At 39.6% G+C, this 23,455-nt stretch overlaps 2 protein-coding genes across 3 annotated transcripts; one reads left to right on the forward strand and one right to left on the reverse strand.

The window, feature by feature from the left end:
* Positions 1–16,910: 16,910 nt before the first annotated feature.
* LOC119692781 (neuroglobin-1) lies at positions 16,911–23,454 on the reverse strand. The gene is made up of 4 exons (XM_048627374.1): positions 22,919–23,454; positions 18,710–18,818; positions 18,002–18,124; positions 16,911–17,172 (listed from the first exon to the last, which is right to left on the reverse strand). Exons 1-4 carry the CDS (start codon positions 23,080–23,082, stop codon positions 16,915–16,917), a joined length of 654 nt encoding a protein of 217 aa, XP_048483331.1. The 5' UTR covers positions 23,083–23,454; the 3' UTR covers positions 16,911–16,914.
* On the forward strand, positions 19,968–22,248 carry LOC119692796 (UPF0692 protein CG33108). Of its 2 annotated transcripts, none has more exons than XM_038114367.2 (2): positions 19,968–20,713; positions 21,480–22,248. In XM_038114367.2, the coding sequence occupies exons 1-2, from the start codon at positions 20,190–20,192 to the stop codon at positions 21,781–21,783; spliced, it is 828 nt and encodes a 275-aa protein (XP_037970295.2). In that variant the 5' UTR covers positions 19,968–20,189; the 3' UTR covers positions 21,784–22,248. The 2 variants fall into 2 exon arrangements, with proteins under 2 accessions (XP_037970295.2, XP_048483330.1); XM_048627373.1 differs by lacking the exon at positions 21,480–22,248 and adding an exon at positions 20,868–21,468.
* Position 23,455: the final 1 nt, after the last annotated feature.

Consider the following 23,455-nt stretch of genomic DNA (forward strand, 5'->3'; position numbering starts at 1 on the left):
TCATGTGTCATTCCTTTGATAGTTTGTGTCCGAGTGCTTGTTTTTATTTAAATTTTATTTTTATTGTATTATTATTATTAATCTTTAGTGTGTGAATTATTTGTAATATTATTTTTTGTGATGTGCATTTTTATTGGACCTACGGTCTGGAAATAAAGATAATTTATTATTTATTTATTTATTATCACCGAGCAATACATCTTTAGACGAAAATATAAAAAGATAAAGATAAAAATTCTTTATTCGGTGTCTAGCACCACTCACCAAAAAAAATAATAATAACATAAGTACACAAAAAATAAAAAACAAAAAACGAAATTAAAAGTAAAACAAACAAACAAAAGAACATTAAGAATAATTAAAAATATATATATATATATAATGGTGTGAGTTGTCCAGCACCGAAAAGGCCCGCGCCTCAGCTTACACCGCTACAGATGAGATGGCATCCACCCACCTGACGCGGCACTGATTTTCAGTCGCGTCCTAGAGTGACTGTAATTTGACCTACTGTTATAAAAATATACTGTATATAGGTATACGGTTATACATAAATTTTATACTTAAATACCAATACTGGATAATATAATAACAATCATAAAAACATACACATAATATATAATGCAAGCATGTATACAATAATTTGGTTCTAATGCAGAATAAACAAATAAAAATACTAAGTGAGGGTAAATGTGCCTTCGGCGTTTCAGCGGGCGAGCAACACCGGTCACACCGGTCGCCTCGCTTGTTTCAGCGCTCAGAACAGCCCGTGCCGTCGGCTGAACACTACGGTGAAACAGTTTTACAAACACAATAGATACAGTGTGAGTGAAAAAGGAACACAATTAGCACCACACAAGATCCATTTTTCAATAGCGGATAATATTGAGAAATAAAAAAAGGTAAGACAAAGGTTACACAACACATTTAACAAATAACTAATTTACTTTTAATAATATAAACGAAATAACTATTTAATTGTATTAGAGCATCATTCATTAGGCCTAAGTACATATACGTAAAAAATAATATTTGTTTCAGGTTAACGTTTCGTCAGAACAAAAGTGTATTCCTGATGATATTATGTAAAGGAAGATAAACGCATAGACTTGCGGGCTGATCCCGTGGGATTGAGTGGGAAACTAGCACCCTCCACGTGTCGTGACGAGAATGCCAGTAAGTAAATCACACATACTTATATTGTAAATAAATGTATATAAATATTATGTAACGCACTAACGTAAGCAAATAATAAATAGGTACATTTTTTTTTTAAGTACGCTACTGCTAAATGGCCAGGCTCACCAACACGATCTCTGTTTTAAAAGGAGCATTCGCTTTAACTTTGACCTAAATGATGCAACTGATATATTTTGAGAATTTTGAATGTCTGAATTGAAAATTCATTTTCTTAAATGAAAGCAGCCGATTTTAATACATTTGAAACCCCGTTACATATTTGTAACAGCTGTTCCTTATCATCATGTCCTGTTTCTAAGTCGTCGACAAAAAAAATCGTCATTGATGACTCGTGAGATGACGTCATCCGTGCATTCCGCCGCGAGCTGTTTAAGACAACGCATACTAAGCCATGGGGCTGAGCCCGTGCCATACGAAACTGATACGAAATTTGACCAGGGGAGTGGAATTCTGGGTTTACTAGTGGAATGTCTTCTGGAATTTGCAAGTTATGATTGATGCCTATCGATGGCGACTGCGCGGTAATACGGGATAAAACTAGGCAATTAAAGCGTGGGAGATATGAACTAGTTTTAGATCGTACTTGAACCTCGCATGATTGTCTGGACTGGGTGACGGAATTACCTACATCTGTGACGTGAACAGTGGACTGTACCAATGGAATGCCGAGTTGTTTACATACAGCTTCTGAGATAAAGCATTGTTGACTGCCGTTATCTAAAAGAGCTCTGATTGTGTGATATTTATTATTACAATCTGCGATTTCTATTAATGCCGTCGACAATAACACTTGATCTGTGTTATTATTGACGTTATAATTATAACGTGTGCGTTGTGTGAGATGCGGATTGCAATGGCTGTGAGCCTGCCGTAGCCGCCTCGGGCTGCGGTTGCACTTGCGAAGTGAGAACTGCTAAAGATATTAATGCACCAGAGTCTACACATTCGTTATGAATTAATGAGTTGTGTTTTTTATTACATTGTTTGCACGGCCCGAACCAGCAGTCGACTACCGCGTGACCGGCGCGCAGACAATTGTGACAAATGTTTTTATCTTCTATGTATTTTACCCTATCTGCTATCGATAAATTAAGAAACGATTCGCAAGAGTAAAGCGGGTGATTTGCGTTGCACATAATGCATGAATAACGTTTAGAGCGAGATGAATTTAATGGCTGTTTAGAGTTATTCTTTTGAGTGACAACATAACTGTGTGATTTTTGTACATTGGGCGTAACTTTTTTAGGGTTATTGTCATTTTGTGTGCTTTTATTTTGAGACAAGTTAAATGTTAATCGTTTCCAGTACATCGGCCCGGTCTTTAAGAAATTTCATTAAATCAGCAAGCGACCATTAAATATCAGAATCACCTTCAGAGTTAATTATAGTGCCTTTATAAAGTTCCCACTCCTGTTCAGTTGCAGAATCTAGTTTTGAGACAAATATATATATTATGAGGGTACTCCAAGAGTCCGTAGGTTCGCCTAAAGTTTTTAGAGCGCGCATATTTCTCAAAACGTTATCTATTAATTTGCGTATATGGGGTGCGGATTCTTTATGCAATGATTGCGTTGAAAACAGAGCCTTTACGTGATTGTGGACTAGCAAACGATTATTATTGTATCTATTTTGCAGTAACTCCCAAGCTGTTACGTAATTATCAGAAGAGAATTCGAGCGATTTTATTACTTGAAGCGCGTTACCTGTTTAAGATGAACGTAGGTAATGAAATTTTTGCACGTTATCAATATCAATACTATTGTGAATTAACGACAATAATAGATGTCACGGAACTCAAGCCATTGATCATACGATCCGTCAAAGGAAGGCAATGAGATAGTAGGTAATTTTATCATGCTTCTAGAAGTATTGTTCTGACCATTTGGTTTCAATGATTCTTTTAAAATACACTTGCACTTAGCTACTATAGCATAGTATTGGTTCTCAAAGGTTCCCCGTTCAATTAATTTATGATAATGAATTTCTGACACTAACAATTCTAATTCATCTTGAATAGCATTAAATTGATCAAGCAACGGATGTGACTTATTTAACCGCTCTTGTAATTCTGCTTTTTGTAACTCTGATAATATTTCCTCATCTACAGATTGCACGTGTCTTGAAAATAATGTGAATTTTATTTACCCTTAACAACCCCTCTTTTTTTTATTAAATCCCTAATAATATCTTCCGCATTATCACTCCCTACTGAATCATCACTATTTTTAGGCATTTTGGTGGATTGCGAAAGAAACAAGGCAAGTACTCACAGTTGTTCTAGAAGGTTCGACACGTGGCGCGCGGTCGGCGCTCGGACAGCCGTAGCGGTCGCGCGTATGTACATAGGTAATCACTGGAATTTGCACATAAACACTGTATTAGCACAAATCGTAGAATGGTTGAGGAGGGAAGGAAGGGTTTACTGGCCTTACCGTGATGCTGAGCTGGTTCTGCGATGAATCCGGTTCGAAGGACCAATATGTTGCGGCTACTGATTTGGATCCTAGGCTAGCTATCAGCGGGCAGGGAACTCTACAAAGAATTTTGGTATTTGTTTAATTTTGAATTTTAGTTTATTATAATTTTCAAAAATACAGAGGTACAATAATTGGCAATGTGTGAAGTCGAGGTAGATGAGAGAGTGACGGTGCTGGTAGGAGGGTGGCGGCCGCCGGCCCTCGCGCATCCCTTCCATGGTGTTTGGTGCGTCGACAATTCTGAATAATAAATAAAGCTTCTATCTATAGCATGCCAATTCCAATTTGTTCACTCTTTTTCTTAAAATTTTATAACTTTCATAATCTAATGGATTCCCGTATTTTTTCCAACGCTTGTGATACTTTTAATACTTTCCTTAGTGATTTACTATGCCACACTGGAAAGCACGCATCACGCGGCCGGGGATAAATTGCACATTCAGATTATTAAGTATTTTATAAAACTCAGTTATACATTCCTCCAAGTTAAGTGAAGCAAATGTTGAATGCCAATTAATTATACTAACTTCATTGTTAATTTCTATATATTTGCCTGATTTGAAACTACGCACATAGGAACTTACACATATAGGCTTGTTGAAGGGGTGGGATATATTTTAATTTTAGATCGATAGAAAGGGCTTTATCATGAGTAATATGGGTCATCAATGTCATCATTCCATGAGACGTTACAATCCACACTGCATAATGTTAGATCAAGTATATTGTTATTTTTGTTATGGATAGTGTTGCACTGTTTCAAGTTATTCAAAGAAATAAATTCTGACAGAAGATTAACACTGGCCACGTCTTTGTAGGCTTCTTCAATGTCTGTAGTAGTTTCCAATACGTCAAATCAATTGTTTAGCTCCAGCTGAAGCCATTCGGACCCCGCTGTGGTCTGGCGCAGAGTTGGTCAGAGCGTGGACTTTATCAGTCGCTGTCTCGCTGTTCTTCAGCTTTAGGTCGATATTCAGAGGTCCTGTGAGTATATGGTGACTACTGCGGGTCCACCTTCTTTGGGGCTTATTTTAGAAGAAAGACTTCATCAAGGCAAGCCCCTGTATTTCTACTAAGTTCCAGCCTCAACCCTCTGTCATTTCTTGTATTTATGTTCACTTAAAGTAGAGTAAATTTTGTTTTAAGAGTTATTCTTGTTTTATTTTGGACTCTTATTGTATCTAATAAAGTAGTATGTATGTACAGCTTTACCATGTATTTATTAGTTCCTTAAGTACCTAATTAGTTGCTTTTTTATAGTATCATCTCTCTTAAATTTAGAACATCCGTTAAAATATGCCATAGCAAAATGACGTACTTATGAAATTTGAAAAAAATAGAAGCAGTTATTATATTTTTGGTTATATTTTGCTATCAGTAGGTATATTAAATTATTTAAGTGTAAACCATATAAAATATTTTAATATAATTGTATAACAAATAAAAAAGTTTATTTATACGCCCATTATTTCTATAAATAATATTATGATAAAAACCGGCCAAGAGAGTGTCGGACACGCACATGAAAGGGTTCCGTAACCATAAGTGGAGACGACCGCTTGACGCAAAAAAAATCTATATGTTACTGTAAAAGCCCGAACAACGGTAAATCCTAGGATTTACCAGTAAATCTTAGGATTTACCAACATGAGTTGGTAAATGTAAGGATTTGTGAAAATGGGTAATTTTTTTCGGGCTTTTACCATTAGAATTTGGTAAATGCTAGGTTTTACCACTGACACCTAGTAAAAGTTGGTTTTGGGAATAAAACAAAGATTAAGTATTACCTATTCATTTATTTCAATCAAAAACTTAAATTATTTTCTTTCAGAATTTATATTATTTTTTATGAATAGTCATTTTAAAACCTTTAAATCAACATAATTATTTTAACAATGTGTACTTAATAATCATTTTTTCACGTATTATTATTGTTGACGTCGAGTAAAGTAGATTGCAATAATAAATATTTCATCAGTTCGGTTAGTTATAAGTTATCATCATCATCACGACTCATTACGTCCCCACTGCTGGGTCACGGGTCTCCTTCCAATGAAGGAAGGGTTTCGATCTAGTCCACCACGCTGGCCTAGTGCGGGCTGGTGGACCCCAACACCAGCAAGCTTGTGCTGAGCGAGTTGTCGGGTAAGTGGGCAACCCGACTGTCAGACGTTTTCAAGCCGCCCGAAGGCCTCTGACTAGGCTTAACGACTGCTGCCGAAGCAGCAACCGGGACCCACGGCTTAACGTTCCGTCCGAAGCACGAAAGCTACCAGAAAAGAACCATTTGAAATCGGTCACCCATCCAATGGCTGACCATGCTGGTTGTTACTAAACCTCAGTGATCAGTTACGATCACTGAAGCCCGCTCGACTACGGACGCTTTGTTCGACTACTGAGGTTATAAGTTATAACCTGGCTTTTTCAACATTTACCGTGCCTTAATGTAAATCCTAAGATTTACCAAGTGAATAGTGGTAAAAGTGCGAATCGCAAAATCTTTCGGGCTTTTACCATTAAGAGTTGGTAAATCTTAGGTTTTACGCGTAAATCTTAGGATTTACCGTTGTTCGGGCTTTTACAGTAACATATACATTACCATTTAGTTAGGGCAACTGCACGTCATAAGTTGGTCGCATTGTATAAAAATAACTATGTACCTATGTTACAGAGTCCGCTATAGTTTTAGTTGAATGTACTTACTTGGAGGTATACAGCACATTTTTTCAGAATTATTGTTATAGTATTTAACCCGCCAGTGGTGACGTGAATTTGACTTAGGTACATCGTTGGTGACGCCGGTCTCACGCACCGGGATTTTCAAACTTATTTTTTTTACTTAATTAACTACACATGCTACTTAAAATTAGTTTAATTTTAAAGATAAGTATTTGTTTGACAATAAAACAAAGCATTATCATAAATCACGGCTCGTTTATTAGTCCTTTTACCATGGTACTTAGAACACTTAATATTTACATAATTTTTCACCTATCATCTTAAAAATTAAAAAAATACAACAATGATGTAATTTTTTATAACTAAGTCTACCTTTTATTGTTTTATAACACTACGAGCTTCATAAGAAAAAACAAAAATTTATATACTTCTACCAAAAAAATAATAATAATAATACACTACAAGTCATTGTTTCTCCACAGCCAAACAGTCTCTGCAAGACGGCACTTACATGGTCGTAACACATATTGTATATTTCTTACATTTTGTGACAAATATATTATTTTTTTCTGTTATTTTCGCTATCCACATTCATAACATTGACAATTTTTTGAAGGTCCAGCTATCTCCGTCGTCATTTTCAAGGACATGCTGAAACTAGCTGATATTACTGTAAAAACTTATTGAAATCTATTAAGTACTTATATTTGTATAAATACCTACAACTATCTATTAAAAATAGTTCAATCATGAAATTTACAATCACAAAACAAAAATACAGTCAAGAAAAATAATTTTTTTTTAGAAAAATTTCAAAAAACATCTTTAAATTTGACTTACATAGTCGGTGACCCCGGTCTCACGCACCGGGTTGGCGCCAAAACTCCGAAACCTGCGCAGGAGTCACCGTCGCGGGGTGGACTGACGATGGGGGATGGGAAATGAGGCAGCTACCCGAAATCACAACAAAAATCGATGGCTAGTGAGAAAGTTATTCGACTTTTTCGAACCACCCGGTCTCACAGACATATACGTCACCACTGGCGGGTTAAAAAGTTAAGGGGGTGGACGCTCTAATTTCAACTTTGTATTAATATATCTCGAGGCTGGGGGATTTGATTCACATGGTTTCAAGGCAATTTTTGTTGTATTTAAAAATACCTTTTTAATGATACCCCACACGATGGGGTAAATCGAATTTTAATTTTTCGTATCAACTTTTCGCTGTATGGGAGTGGAGGTAAAAAACTTATGCTCCTGCGACCGTAACGGTTACGGTTACGATTTTAAACTAGTTGACTTACGGAACCCTAAAAATGGGATAGCAATACAATAATTTCCGTCAAGTCAGATATTATGTATACAATGTGTTGTTTTTCGAACCCGACAAACTTTAAGGGTGTATTCTACGAGTGATTTTATCGAGAAAACACCCCCATATGTGGGGTCAAATCTCAATATTCTAGAAATGCCGGCCATTTTAAGGTTTTAGATACTTAGTTTTCATAAAAAACATATCTCGAGATTAAAAAGCCTTACGGGCATGAAATAAAATGATTTTATCCGCAAAATGTCATCTCTATCCAATAAAATTATGCACATTTGCTAAAAAGTTACATAAAATAAGTTACAAGCACCTAGTCTAAATAGCCCCCTTTTGATGGTATTTTTATATATTCATAAAAAAGTATTTGAAATAAGCTAAACAATGATACCAAAACCGTATCACTACGTCGAGGCAGTCGAAAATTATTGAAAGTTCAAAACACACACGGAGCGCCGCAGCTCAGGTATGCAATCCATTGAGGGAAAGAGTTCATGAGCTCCGTTAGCTGTGTTTTGAACTTCAATAATTCTTGACTGCCTCGACGTACGTACGAATACGGTTATGGTATCATTGTTTAGCTTATTTCAAATACTTTTAAATAAATACATAAAAATACCATCAAAGGGGGCTATTTTCAAAGTTATTCAAGTAAATGTAAATTTATGCTGTTAATGTTTTTGTCAAAAAAACTAGATTAACATGTTGTATAACAGCATAATGTTTTTTTGCTCTCCTGAAAAGTAGGGTCTGATACGCTCCTATGGCATGAAGCCTGTCATTCTTGCATTCATTTCGTTCATTTCATTAATTTAATTCTTTCATTCATTTAGTTTTTTGTAACTCCTTGGTAAAGGTTAATATAACGTAAAGCTGAAAAACATAGCAGATGATTTGCTCGCAACGAATGGGCTTAATGAACACGCAAATGCTGCTATAGTTACAACGCGACGCGCTCTCGCGATCTTAGATCGCAAAATTGGACAGCGTCTGGCCGCGGCCGTTGCCACAACGCTACTGGCAAAACGAAATCGATAGGCTATTTTTAGCACTCGCGCTTTGGCCCTCGCCTCGTGGCTAGCCTGGTGGGGCGCGGCGTGGCTGACGTGGCGCGATAATCGCGCAGGCGAGATTCGTGCTTTGTAGCGTCTCGCTGTCTCAACGGTGCAACGTCGTGTGACTCGCGTGAGAGCGAGATGGAGCGAGACGCTGCGAAGTTGTAACTAGCGCTCCGCTGTCTAACCGGAATGTCATTCAGCAGTAGCGATTTGGCAACGGCCACGGTTGAACGCTATGCTACTTGATATAGTGCTCATTTAGGTTTAGTTTAAAATTTAAAATAAGTGGAAAGTGGAAAAACAGTTTTTATTTACGTAACTACGTATTTCGTGATTTAACTTTGAAAGGATAATACCTAGAGGACAATTTGTGTTTACTGTGTGTTTGCGTTAGTGGATGGACATATTTATTTGCGTATTTCATGGTTAAACTTTAAAAGGATATTACTTTGTGTTTTGTGTAAAGAAAGTTAGACAATAATTCATAAAAATGGCGAAAAACAGTGAGTTATGGAACTTTTTTGAAAAGTCTAATGCTGGTAATAAAGTAGCGACTTGTAATTATTGTCGCCGGGAGCTGTCATATAAAACAACAACCACGAATCTCAAGTGTCATTTAAAACAAAAACACATATCAGCATACCATAACTTACTAAAGTCTGGTAAAAGTCTGGAATCGACTGCTGCGCTTCCAACGGTGAGTCAACCTGTACCTGGTTCGCGTGATGTTGAAATTGTTACTGGTGGGGGACAAGCACGTGGTGATACTGCTGCTGTGGGTTCTGTTGGAGGTGGGTCTGGGACACTAAAACAGTTAGGACGGAATAACAATGTCAATCTTATTGAGCCGCCTACCAAAGTCCAAAGAATTATGCATGCACCAATAAAAATTGAGCCTGACGAGAAAAAAAAGATTGATTTATGTCTTTTAAAAATGATTGTTTACGATTTTCAACCATTCTCAATTGTTGAAGACGAGGGTTTTCGTACTTACACTCATGCGTTGAATCCCAATTATGAAATTCCTGATCGAAAAACTTTGTCAACCAATCTTCTTACAAAGGAATATCAAAAAAGACTTGAACAATTAAAGTCCTGCGTTGAATCTTACGCAACATCGGTGTGCATCACGGTAGATTGTTGGACATCTCGCACCATGGACAGTTACATGGGAATAACCGCGCATTTTATTGTAGATGACAAAATAAAGTCGATATTAATTCAGTGTGCCGAATTCGAAGGAGACGATAGACTAAACACCGAAATAAAATCTACGCTACTGGGGTGGAATATCTACAATAAAGTAAATTTTTTCGTCTCTGATAACGCCTCCAACATGGAGAGTGCTGCCAGATACTTTGAAGCAGAAGGATGGACTCATTTTGGGTGCTTAGCTCATAAGTTGAACCTAGTCGTTCAAGACGCCCTTAATGAAATAAAAGACGTATTGCTGAAAGTTCAAAAAATTGTAAACCACTTCAGAGAAAGCACAATTGCAAAAGAAAAGTTGATAGAATATCAACTGAAACAGCAAAATATTGAGCAGCCTAAAACTGTAATAAAATCTGTGCCAACAAGGTGGAACTCGGTTTATTTAATGCTGCAGAGATTTATATACTTAAAGGAAGCCATAAGAGGAACAGTACCAAAATTAGATGCGGTTCTTCCAATTTTACCAAACGAGGAATGGCAATGCATTCAACAGATTTGTGTGGTTTTAAAACCGTTTTATGAAGCAACAGTAGAAATGAGCGCGGAGAATTATTTGGGGGCAAGTAAAGCTATTATTTTGACCTCTAGCCTCACGAGCATTTGCCACAACTATTGCCAAATTCCAGACTTATTACCTCCTGTAATGGCACTGGCCAAAAAGCTCGAAAGCGGAATGACCAAAAGACTTGGTAATATAGAGAAAAACGAAAAAATTGCTTTGAGCGCACTACTTGATCCGCGATTCAAATTAAAAGCGTTCAAACAAGAAGAGAACAAAAATAACATTAAAAAATGTCTATTAGAGAAAATGGTTGACTTAATTAGCATCGAACCAGAGTCTCATCCGTCGCAAAACTCCGAACCGATACCATCCACGCCCGCGGCGTCAAATGCTCCAGCTCCTCTAGAAGTCAATACCGAAGTAATGCCCAGCTTTAGTCTATGGAATGACTTCGATTTGGAAGTGAACGTTGACGATACTCCAAAAACCAATGACGAAAAAGCTTCGGAAGAGTTCGAGAGATATTTATCAGAATGCTTAATAAAAAGAACACAATGCCCTTTTAAGTGGTGGCGGGAGCACAAATATATATACCCGACATTATTTAAATTATTCCGCCAGCATTGTAACATAATGGTAACATCCGCTCCCTGTGAACGTATGTTTTCGAAATCGGGGTATGTGATTAGTGACCGAAGAACCCGATTGTCCACAACAAAAGTGGCACAGATGATGTTTTTAAATGTAAATAAAATATAAAAATATGTCTAAATGTAGAAAGAGAGAGATTATAGTGTAAATAGCTGTAAATAATATAAAAATGTACCTATACAAACAATGAATTTTTAAATTCGCCTATACTTAAACCTTAAACCGTTCATAAATTATAATAGCTATTTCTTAGGCATAAAAGTAATCAATGTTTGTTTTTTACACTAATGACAAGCCAGTAACATGAATATAATATTATAAATTCTACTTAGGTATTTATCTCTTAGTTTTACATTTGCAATGTAGGTACCTATTAAAATTATTTATTTAGGTTACCCATACAATTTCATTTCTAAGGTAGATTAAGTAGGTAGGTAGTGTTGGCAGACTATCAGTCATATCCACCAGTTGTATAGTGTGATGGTTTATTTAGAAACAAAGGTAATTCACTTACAAATAGTTACAGATATTAAACAGTTTACCTTTTGTATTCATAACCATAACTTTATATCTATTATACTATAAGCATAACTCTTGTGCATTTCATGTTAACGTGTGTATAGTGTATACCTAAGTTTAAGTTAAGTTTTGTTAAAAAAGGTATGTTACATTACAAGCCATAATTTGTAGATATTTATGTGTTATATTGTTACTTTAATTTTTCGCTTCTAAACTTCAGTTTTTTTTAACATTTTCTTCAGTGTGTTATTGTAAGTCGTACTACCTATATTAATTACAATACTGTACGTGCTACTATTGTATAATAATGACTACTTAAATCTTTTCAATGTATCAGTTAAGTACATAATATTCATGATTTTTGTCACTGCCTGTACAATGTATTTTTTGATATTTTGTATTTTTTAACCGACTTCAAAAAAAGGAGGAGGTTCTCAATTTGTCGGGATATTTGTTGTTGTTTTTTTATGTATGTTCACCAATTCTCTCGCCGCCGTTTATGAACCGATTTTGAAAAATTCTTTTTTTGTTGTATTGGGTTGAGATCCCAGGTGGTCCCATTTTTTTTTCAGAATTTTTGTCATACCTTATAGAGTACCGTATCAATTACGAACCTTATCGTAGGCATATAGGTACATAGTAATAATATTAATTTTAGTTTAAATACTCCAATAACCAATGTAATTGTAGTTTCTTTCTCGCTGGCGAAGCGCTAATTTCTTATTACTTGAGCGTACTTGTTTTTAACATGTTAGACATAATAATAAAATTAATTTCAGTCTAATCTTCATTGCATAAGTTGCAAATAAGTTAATACTTTTTAGATTCGTCATTTGTAGGTACATTATAATAATATTCATTTTTGTTTAATTTCCATTGTAAAAGTTGCAAACAAGTTTATTATTTCTTGTCAATGTAAAATAAATATGTGTTCGTGTATAGATATTCATATAAAATTTCATTATAATCATTATAAATTCAACTTAATTATTGTTATACATATGGTTCGCTTTTTCTTTTGGCCCGCAACATGTTGGCAACACCAACATTAATTGTATTTCAGTTTCCTGTTGCTCTCTCTTCTTCCTTCATCTTGGTGTAAATATGTGTGTGTTCAGTAAATTAAACAGTTTTTATTAATATTAAAAATCGTGTTTGAAGTCATCCTCTACTACTCAGGACCGAACTCAATCCAGCTATCAGTCTACATCTATCGTTTCCAACAGGTAGTAGCACTAACATAAGTTAACATTATTACATTATTTGTGGACAGAGCTGTTTACTAAAATTCACCGCTACCTAGGTACATACCTACTGTAGGTGCGAAACCGGTTCGCTCCCTAAGTCCCTACTCTCCGCAAAAAATGTGCCACGCACTATACAGGGTGTTTGTTCTACTTACTACTAATGAGTAGGTACGGTGATATACATTAAATTTTATTACAACCTAATGCCTTTTATACCGTAGAAAATAAATTATTTATTTATTTATTTAAACTGGAACACCAGCAGCTTATACAATAATGGTTTTGTGGTTGTCATTGTCAGTAAATAAAATGTGTATATAAATAAGTATAGGTACTCATATTGGAAACACTCACGTTGGAATAAGAACAATGCACTTAGGTTCCACATCTAGAATCTAGATGTGCAGGTTTCCTCACGATGTTTTCCATCACCGTAAGAGCACGTGGTACTATTGTACTTAAACTCCTTAAGAGGAGAGTATACCTTCGCGATTCTTGCGAAATAGGTATTTAGGAAAACATTTGCTATCGCTTGTGCTCTCATTCCCTGGGCACGGGTGCGATAGAGATGCACTGCAGCACGTGCCTGACATTAGGTATTTTTCTTGATGAAAATCTGGTTTCGGGAGAAAACGTTTTACACTAACTAAATACCTATCAACCAATCTCTTTGATTTTGATGTCAATCGCTTCAGCATAATATATTCTAGGTCTATAGGATTCGCTTTAAAAAAAATACATTGTTATTGTTCAAAAAAACGGCTAAGTTTTGATCACAAAAGTTGCAAATTCCTCATTAGGCAATACAGCAATACTTTATCTATTTATCAAATAGGTACCCAATCAAATACGAAGAAACAAAATGCTGATGTTTCTTATAGTTAAGTAAATAATAGTTGTAGGTAATTAGTGAACAGGTTTTTTTATTATCACATTGTTAAATAGCTATAAGGAAATTTTGATGAATCACATTATTATTTAAATTTAAACTATGAAAAATATTATAAATTATACGAATACAAGATAAATAAAATTTATACAAAGTAGTTCTGCTTAATAATTATATATAATGAATGTCACAGTACATTAAGTAATAAGTAACATAGACTTTCCTACGGAGTGTTCTGATTGTTGTAAATGTACTTGTAAGAATGTTGATCATATGGTTATCATTGATAAGTTGTATAGCGACATAACACTTTGTATGAGCAGGGCGGCTAGTAAGTGTTACACATTTAAATCTGTGAGAAAGAAAAAGCCGGTGGCTGGATGGAATAAGCATGTTAGCTCGGCTCATCGCGAGGCCCGGTGTAAGTTTCAGCTGTGGGCATGGTGTGGGAAACCTAAAGCCGGCCAAGTAGGGTAACGTAACGTACCTAGGGACATTTTCGACTACCCCAACTTTGAATGAAGCTATCGCAGCGTACAACGAAGATATTAATGTGAAATTTTCTTTATTCGGTAGGATATATAATCTATTATCACTAGTATTTGTGCTAAAGCTTTAGTGTGGCCAGATTTTATTAAATTAAGATAAAAGTAAAAATGCTTGTTTTGACCCAAGGTACGTTACACGTTTGTACCTTGGGACACTGTTTCCTATAGCTTTGTACTATGGAAAATGCAAACTTCTAAATAACGCCTTATATCTCTGTTCTTATTGATTTACTGCATCTCTCTTCTGTCTAGTTTCACTCTGGCACTAATAAGAACAGAGATATAAGGCGTTATTTAGATGTTTGCATTTTCCATAGTACAAAGCCATAGGAAACAGTGTCCCAAGGTACAAATTTAATCGTGTCCCAAGGTACAAAAAAGCAATATTTAACCAAAATTTAAATATATTTATTTTTAATTAATAGGAATCTTTCAGATAATTGCCATGTCATAAAATTAAATAACTGAAAAGTTATACGTGACATCCATGTCTTTATTTTGAGCATGCCTCAATGAGATAAAGCAACACAAAAAACTATACAAAAGCTACTTTTGACTCCAAAAAACTTCATATTGTCTTCACCACACACTCGATGCTGGTATGATCACGAGACTCACTAGTTTTGCCAAGCGAGTAAAATACTATGCCTAGGGTAGAATTTTAATGTGTTTATTTAGCCGGTTTTTAAAATACAATCAATGTCCCGAGGTACAAGCGTCCCAAGGTACGTTACGTTACCCTATATAAAGAAATGTATGACAGTCGTAAAGTTTTTAAATCGCGTCTTAAATGGTGTCAAGATAACGAACAGAAAATAAAAATGGATATTCTAGCGAAACACCATTTTAACCATGATTTTCGTAACTTTTGGAAGTCCACCAACAGGTTAAATTGTAAGCCGGGTCTCCCGGTGAGTGTCGAGGGTATAAATGATCATAAATGTATAGCTGACATGTTCAAAGATCATTTTGCAGTAAAATCACCATTGGGACCATCGCAGGATAGCGACACTGGACCTGGTGGTCGGGGGATTACAACTAGATTTACAGCTAAAGAGGTTTGCATGGCAATAAAGTCTATGTCTAGGGGTAAATCCCCCGGCCACGACGGTCTTAGCATCGAGCACCTTCAACACGCCGGCCCACATCTACCTAGAACCTTGGCTATGCTATATAATTTATGTATAGCACATTCATACTTGCCCGCCGAAATGTTGAAGACCGTGGTGGTCCCAACTCCCAATTGTGAAAAATAAAACGGGTGATAAGTGCGACAAAAATAACTACAGGCCGATCTCACTGGCCACTATTGTAGCTAAAGTGCTTGACAGTTTGCTCAATTCAGAACTAGATAAGTACCTAAACATCCATGACAACCAGTTTGGTTTTAAACAGGGGCTTTCTACCGAATCAGCGATTCTATGTTTAAAGCAAACTGTCAAGTACTATACAAGCAGACGAACACCCATTTACGCGTGTTTCCTCGATTTATCGAAGGCGTTTGACCTCGTTAGCTACGATATATTGTGGCAAAAGTTGTCGGAGGCTGAGATGCCACCAGAATTAAATAATATCTTTAAATGCTGGTATCATAGTCAGATAAACGTAGTACGATGGTCGAACGCCTTATCCGAGCCGTACAGGTTGGAGTGCGGGGTGAGGCAGGGGGGGTTGACCTCTCCGAAGCTCTTCAACCTGTACGTTAATGCGCTGATAAAGGAGCTCAGTGAAACCAGAGTAGGCTGCCATATTGATAATGTTTGTATCAATAATATAAGTTACGCAGACGATATGGTCCTGCTGAGTGCATCGGTCTGTGGTATAACCAAACTATTAGGCATTTGTGAGCGATACGCATCCAGCCACGGCTTAAAATATAATGTGTCTAAAAGTGAATGCATGGTGTTTCGGGTTGGTAGTAAGGCTCCATCGTGTGTACCACCCATAAAACTAAATGGCTCACCACTTAAAATTGTGGAGCAATTTAAATACCTGGGTCATGTGATAACCGCCGACCTGAAAGACAATGCAGACATTGAACGGGAGCGCAGGGCGTTGTCAGTACGAGCTAACATGATAGCCCGCAGATTCGCTCGTTGCTCAGCAGAAGTGAAGATCACTCTTTTTAGAGCTTACTGTTCTTCCTTCTATACGAGCAGTCTGTGGGTGAATCACACACAAAGAGCCTACAACGCCCTGCGCGTCAAATACAATAATGCGTTCAGGGTGCTGATGGGGCTGCCCCGGTTCTGCAGCGCCTCGGGCATGTTCGCCGCCGCGAGGGTGGACTGCTTCCACGCGACCATGCGCAAGCGCTGCACGTCGCTGGTGCGCAGGGTGCGGGCCAGCGCCAACACCATCCTCGCATTATTTGCAAACCGGTTTGATCTCCAGTACATGAACCATTGTTGCATGATTCATGTTTTGGAGGTTAAGCCGGGAATGTAAATTTTACATACTTAGTTAAGTACTTTATGTTGCGTGTTTTGTTTATTAGTTCCTATTTTTATACTAACAATAGATGTCTAAGTCGTGTGATTGTTCTTGTACATGTATTACTAACACTTTGATCCATGTTGGTTGAAAAATAAATAAATTATTATTATGTTTAGGGTAGGGTGTTGGTCGCAGGGTCGGTAGTGACGGCGGCCGGGTCACTACTGGCGGCCGGGTCACCACCGGCGGCCGGGTCACTACTGGCGGCCGGGTCACCACCGGCGGCCGGGTCACCAGCGGCGTCGGTAAACCCGCGCACGAGCGTGGCCACCACGTGGCGGATGGCGGCGGTGTAGATGTCGCGCACATTGTCGCTGTAGCGGTCACCGAGCGTGGCGCGCGCCGCCGCCAGGAACGGCGCTTCCACGCGCTGCCAACAAACATTAACTACTGTTACTACCTATAAGATCTGATATAGTTGCGCCACCAAAACTGAACATTCTCATCAGAAGTAACTTGTATGGACCTGACAGGTGTTTAAAAATCGTCGAGTGCAGTTATCTTTAGGTAATATAAGATAGATGGCATTACAGTTATTATTAGGCTGATGAGACTTTGCTTGACTTTATAGTAGGAGAGCCCACGACCAAAACCATGTCTCATAGCAATACGGCAAAAACCCTATAAAATCGTTAGATTTTATGATTCTGAACCCGACTAGGTGTGTATACTTAGTGCGTTTCATCGGTTATTATATATGCCGTTATGTTGGCAGCAATGGTTTTTAATGTTGCCACAAAATAGAAAGAAATTGTAATTTTATGTTTATTTATGTATAGAAATAATATATTTCTATAGCCTTTTTACTTTTTACCCACTGTCTCAATATTATGAGCAGGGTAATTGGATATTGGATAATATTCCTTTAAAAAATAAATTGAAGCTGCCTGACATTGAAAAATTGTTAGATTTAAGTATAAAGTAGCTAAGTTGGCAACATTATAGGCTTGACAGACAGGTCTGCCAACACTGCCAACATTACGGCATATCTAATATTCTATGAAACGCACTCTAGTAACGTATTAGACAAAGATGCACCAGCAGAAAATATATTTACAAATCTGACCAGTCAGTTACTTTCAGCTCTCATTCACGAATTAAATGTAGTTAATAGGCCAAGATCCACTTCGGTCGCTGAGCCAGCAAAATAAAAGTAAATTTATGATTGAGGATAGAGTGTGGTAGCGACGAGACGGTACCCAGAAGTAGTGTGCCTTGAACCCGGGGATGCGCGTGTGCGAGGCGCCGACGGCGCGCACGCTCGCGTCGAACACCTCCGCGTCGCCGAGTGAGCGCAGGCCCGCGTCCAGCGTGTGCATCACCTGCGGAACCACAACAACAGAGTTACTGGAGTTATAAGTAGGTATACTGTATACCGGAGCCTGACGGACAGCATCGCTGATCCCACCACGTAATACGTACCAGTACCACGAAACGCAGGATTTACGGTGAACGTCGTGGAAAGCGATATAGTTAATAATACCGTTTTCATCGGTGGATCCGGTATAGACCACCGAGAAACGAGAAGCTAAATGCTATACAAAGTAACCTTATGTCCAATTTACTTAGTATGTAACTTATGCGTGTAGGGTGGCAGTGGTTAGGCCGGATGCAGGCAGAGATGACCCACTAACAGACTGCGGCGGCGCGGCGGTGCGATGTATGGTCAGCTGCATTAGCAGCTAACCCCCTTATTCATAAAAAAGTTACTGAACGGATTAACTATTGAACTGTTCTGTCCCTCTCTGACAGAGAACAATTTGTGTATACTTACTCTTTTGTACATACTTTGTCAAACTAGCTACATAGTTAACAAACCGTCACTGTTTGGATGAATGAATGGGCAGTTCGTGAATTTGACAAGGTACAAAAGTGTATAGCTACTTATGCGCTAACGCTGATTGTACCTTGGTGGCGTGCTCGGCGAGCTCGGCGGAGTGCTGGCGCAGCTCGTGGGTCTTCAGCGTCTCGAAGCGCTCGAACAAGCCGATCAGCTCCTCGTTCTCCTCGAACAATCTGCAAGCAAATTTAAATTTAGCATAACTAGTACTAACGTGCACGATGGGTTCCGTACCATTTATCGATTATATTATTAGGTATCTTTAACAATATTCCAGCACACAATCATCATAACTTTGTTTTTCGATTCATTGAATCTTGATTGCAATAAATATTTTGATTTTGATTTTGATTTCATAGTAGGTACTTACCTACCTAGTTAGGTATTTGCTTCGACCATTTACGGTATTTGTATGAAAAACAAAGTTTGGTAATAGTAGGTCCTGTATAGGTCCATTACGACCCATTACGTCCCCACTGCTGGGGCACGGGTCTCGGGCCTAGTCCACCACGCTGGCCAAGTGCGGGTTGGTGGACCCCAACACAAGCAAGCTTGTGCTGAGAGAGTTGTCGGGTGAGTGGGCAACCCGACTGTCAGATGTTTTCAAGCCGCCCGAAGGCCTCTGACTAGGCTTAACGACTGCTGCTGCCGAAGCAGCAACCGGGACCCACGGCTTAACGTGCCGTCCGAAGCACGGAAGCGTCCAGAAAAGCACCACTTGAAAATTGGTCACCCATCCAATGGCTGACCGTGTCAGTTGTTGCTTAACCTCAGCGATCAGTTACGATCACTGAGGCCCGCTCCACTACGGACGCTTGCCGTGTGTACTTAATAAATATTATTTCCCTCAATCTGTAAGTACGTAGTATTTTGATTGTACTAGTTACTTTCCATCGAACTCAAACCCATGTAACTAGGTAAATAAAGGAATATCCTATATACCTACCTAAATCATTTTTTAAATAAGTAGGTATATTATTTATCTACGTATACCTACCACTTATTTTACCTACTTTACTTCTACTACCAATGCAATGTAGATAAATACCTACTATTCATGGTATTTCTAAGGTTTCCATATTGGTCGCAATGTTGTAATTTTAGGCAAAGACAAAACTAATGTTGTCCTTTTTTACGTACGATAACACCAATAAGTTAAAAGAGACGACGATATATTTTTAAGTACCGATTTTTATGCCGGGTCCTCTTTTATCCTTCGTCATTGGTTTCCATACTGTCTCCGCTGACAGATGCTTTTGCTCTGGATGTTCTGTCAACTGTCAGTGTCAGTGTCAAATGTCATCGTTCATTCTGTCAGTGTCATCTGTCACTTCACCTGTTGATTTTTCGGGCTTACAGAACTTGCGAAATAAAGATAAATTCTTCTTTATTTACAATAAAACTTACTTATTGTGACAAACCTGAACCAAAATCTATTTATTATGATCCACTGTAAACATTGAAAATAGGATATCATAGTGCTAGTTTAGTTTAAGTGCGTTATAATGATTTATTGTTAGGTAAGTGGTTGGGTTCATTCGTTTACAATGTGTACGGTGCCACCGCCGCCGCCGCCGCCGCCCCCGCCGCCGCTGGTGCGCGAGCGGGCGTCCCCCGGGCACGGCAGCCCCGGGCGGGCGGCGTCCCCCGGGCAGGGCAGCCACGGGCGGGCGGCGGACGCGGTCCCGGACGGCGTGTGCGAGTGGGCGCGCGGCGAGCCGGAGCTGCGGCTGGCGTGCGCGCGGGCGCAGCTGTGCCCGCAGGCGGCGCCGCGCCGGGTGCGCTACTCGCGCGCGCCGGGCGTGCTGCAGCGCGGGCCCACGTGCGGGCTGGCGGCGCTGGCGATGCTTGCGCGCCTGCAGCTGTCGCCCGACGCGGCGCTGGCGGCAGCGCAGGCGCGGGGGTACTCGCGGCGCGGGGAGATGTTCAGCTGCCGCGACATGGCGGCGCTGGCGGCCGAGCTGCTCCCGGCGGCCGGCCTGCCGCACGCGCGCGTCCAGCTCGAGACCGCGCCGCTGTACAGCGAGGAGACCGTGGATAGGCTGCTCGCCGGAGCCATGATGTTGGTGCCGTATCCTTTTCAACACATAATTTGCACCTTATTGCAAAAGGTGCTATAACTTCTACAGCAAATAGTCGTAACTAAGAGAGATTTAATTGAACCATGTTATAGAATAATTATTTATGGAAGGAAATGAAATATTTTCCTTAATATAATTATTTAGGTATAATGCATCACTGCAACACACCCCATGTCCATCCAGCGGGCACCGCGCGCACTGGGCGCTGGTGTGCGGGGTGCTGGAGGTGGCTGCCCCGCGCCCGCACCGCCTGCACCCCACCAACGTGTACGCGGTGTGCCGGCAGGGCAAGGACCCCGGCCTCATGCTGTGCAGTCTGCGCGACCTGCACAAGAGCAACACTAATCTAACAGACTTTGTCCAGCGCACGGATGAGAACGGCCCACGCTATGTGCTGCCAGAAGGAGGAGTCACCGGACCAAATGGACTTACTGGGCAATATGTTGTTGTTGAACGACTTTAGTCATCTATATACATTGAAAAGAAAACTAAAACATGGTATAAATCCTGCCTGCCTAACTTAGATACAAAAACTTTTGTTGTCGATTGGTTTTACTGCTGTGAATTTAAATACATTGAGTTACAACAATGTTTACTTGAACATCAAATCAAGAAACAATGTTAATGCACTTACATTGTATATGTTATAAATATTATGTGCATCAATATCAAGTACCAAATTTTTTATTAAATCCATATTGTCAAACAGTGCACTTATGCTGGCCCAAGTCTGTAATATTCTTGAGCGGCGCGCAGATACGACTCGGACCACGACCACCGGCCGGCGCTGCTGGGCGGGCGGCGCGCGCACTGGGCGCTGCTGGTGGGCGTGGTGGCGCCGGCGGGGGGCGCGGGGGCGGGGGCGGGGGCGCACGTGCTGGCGCGGCACGGCAAGTCGCGCCACGTGGCGGCGTGGCGGCTGCGCGCGCTGGCCGACAGCAACGCCAACCTGGCGGCCGCGGGGCCGGCGCGGGGCGCGGAGGGCTGGGTGCTGCCGCCGGGCGGGCTGGCCGGGCCCGCCGGGCTCGCCGGACGGTACATCGTCGTCGAGGGAATCTAGTGCTGCTGCCACAACATTATGTGTGTACCAACTGTTCCCGAGAGCTGTTCACATTGAACAGTGGGATATGATCTCCAGACTCCTCGGAGGAACAACCAGGGTGTCAGTTCATAGGTACGCGAAAGAGTAAATAAAACCATACTCATATCAGAAATGAGTAGAGGGTAGGTTACCTAGACCCGAGTCCGCGTGGTTCTTTGTAATTACATCTGTGTATTATTATTATTATTACTTACTAGTAGGAATGTTGCTTTTTGTTAAGTTTAAGTGTTGTTATTTATAAAATTGGGATGTTGTCTATGATATTTATATTGGAATGTTATCGTTAGGTAAATCATATTATAAATAAAATGTATCTATAGAACGTTATTTATTTAGGTTTAATGACAAGATATTTTTTTTACTGGGATTGATATTATTATATTTGAATTTATAAATAAAATACTAATCATACCTAGCTACCTACTGGCTTGTCTTTATTATATACCTAGTATCTCCCTACAGATCTGTTCTCCTGGCTATGTGAACTCAAAAAAACACAAACGCACACGTCAGTCTGTGGCTATGAACAAAGACTGAATGGGTAGGAAGGTAGGTAGTCAATAGAACCTCATCAACCACACTGCTGGACATAAAATGCCTTCCTATAGAAAGCATAGATACTCTGTATATTTGTATAGATACTCCTACGAGCGCCGTAATACAGTGTTTTCGGCTTCCCACATCCAACAGGACTGTAGTCGGCTCTGAAGGGCCAGCTGAAGGGCTGCAGCATTTACATTGGCACTAAATATGTACCTAGTAGAAAATTATAAAATAACTTACCCTCTATGTATGATGAATCCCTAATTAATTAGTTTTTTTTTCAGATACCAGCTACCTAAATAGAAACTATTTTTTTGGATCAATGTAGCTGGCTCACGATGATTACTTAACAAATTTGTTGACGCATAAAATTGGCCGAGCGCAATCAGGGAAACATTACTTGCTGCGCCAATGCAAGACCGGCGATCTTCGACAAGTTTGTTGCAGGCGTTTTCATGCAACTCTGCGACAGGGTAGTGAGTTCCCAGTAGATAGTGCCTGGGCGACTGAATTGGAGGGTATCGGATTGAAGAAGCAGTGCGGTACAAACTTGATGAAGAGGTGCACTCCGGTGGGCTCCATGGCTCGCGCGATGCCCTTCCAGCTGGCCAGCATGAGGTACACCTGGCGCGGGGTGAGCGGCACCCCGGGGGCGGTGGGGGGCGCGGGGGGCGGGGGCGGCGGGCGCGCCAGGCGGGACAGCTCGCACCCCATGCTGCTCCTGCTGCTCTACACACTGCACATGCCACGACCAGCCGACCACACTGGCAGACAGGTACGTGAGCGAAAATATGATTTCTCTAAACTTAGTTGTATCGGAAATTCAGTGAGAAACTTTGGCATTGAAAATGTATTTTAAAGTATCGTTTTCTTTAGTCCGCGTCACAATTCCGTGTGGTATATTTTAGATTAATATTATTTATGATAGAAATAGCGAACTAATAGCCGTAATTTATTAATAACGTCTGGTATTTTTCCTCTCGCGCTGGATCGATATTGGTAAATCTATTTCGAACGAGGCGGTTCGTTGCGCGCGATCTCTTCTATAAAGTTTCGATAACTAAAATAAAAGTGCTATGATAATGCA

This window comes from Plutella xylostella, chromosome 18, assembly GCF_932276165.1.
Source record: "Plutella xylostella chromosome 18, ilPluXylo3.1, whole genome shotgun sequence".
Taxonomy (NCBI): Eukaryota; Metazoa; Arthropoda; class Insecta; order Lepidoptera; family Plutellidae; genus Plutella; species Plutella xylostella.

Excerpts from the sequence above, each read along its gene's own strand:
- LOC119692781 (XM_048627374.1), bottom strand. The coding sequence starts at position 23,082 with ATGGGGTGCGAGCTGTCCCGCCTGGCGCGCCCGCCGCCCCCGCCCCCC. Across the intron at positions 18,125-18,709 it reads TCGCCGAGCACGCCACCAAG|GTGATGCACACGCTGGACGC; the intron begins GTACAATCAGCG and ends GTGGTTCCGCAG. Across the intron at positions 17,173-18,001 it reads TCAAGGCACACTACTTCTGG|CGCGTGGAAGCGCCGTTCCT; the intron begins GTACCGTCTCGT and ends GTTTGTTGGCAG.
- LOC119692796 (XM_048627373.1), top strand. The coding sequence starts at position 20,190 with ATGTGTACGGTGCCACCGCCGCCGCCGCCGCCGCCCCCGCCGCCGCTG. Across the intron at positions 20,714-20,867 it reads GGAGCCATGATGTTGGTGCC|GTATAATGCATCACTGCAAC; the intron begins GTATCCTTTTCA and ends ATAATTATTTAG.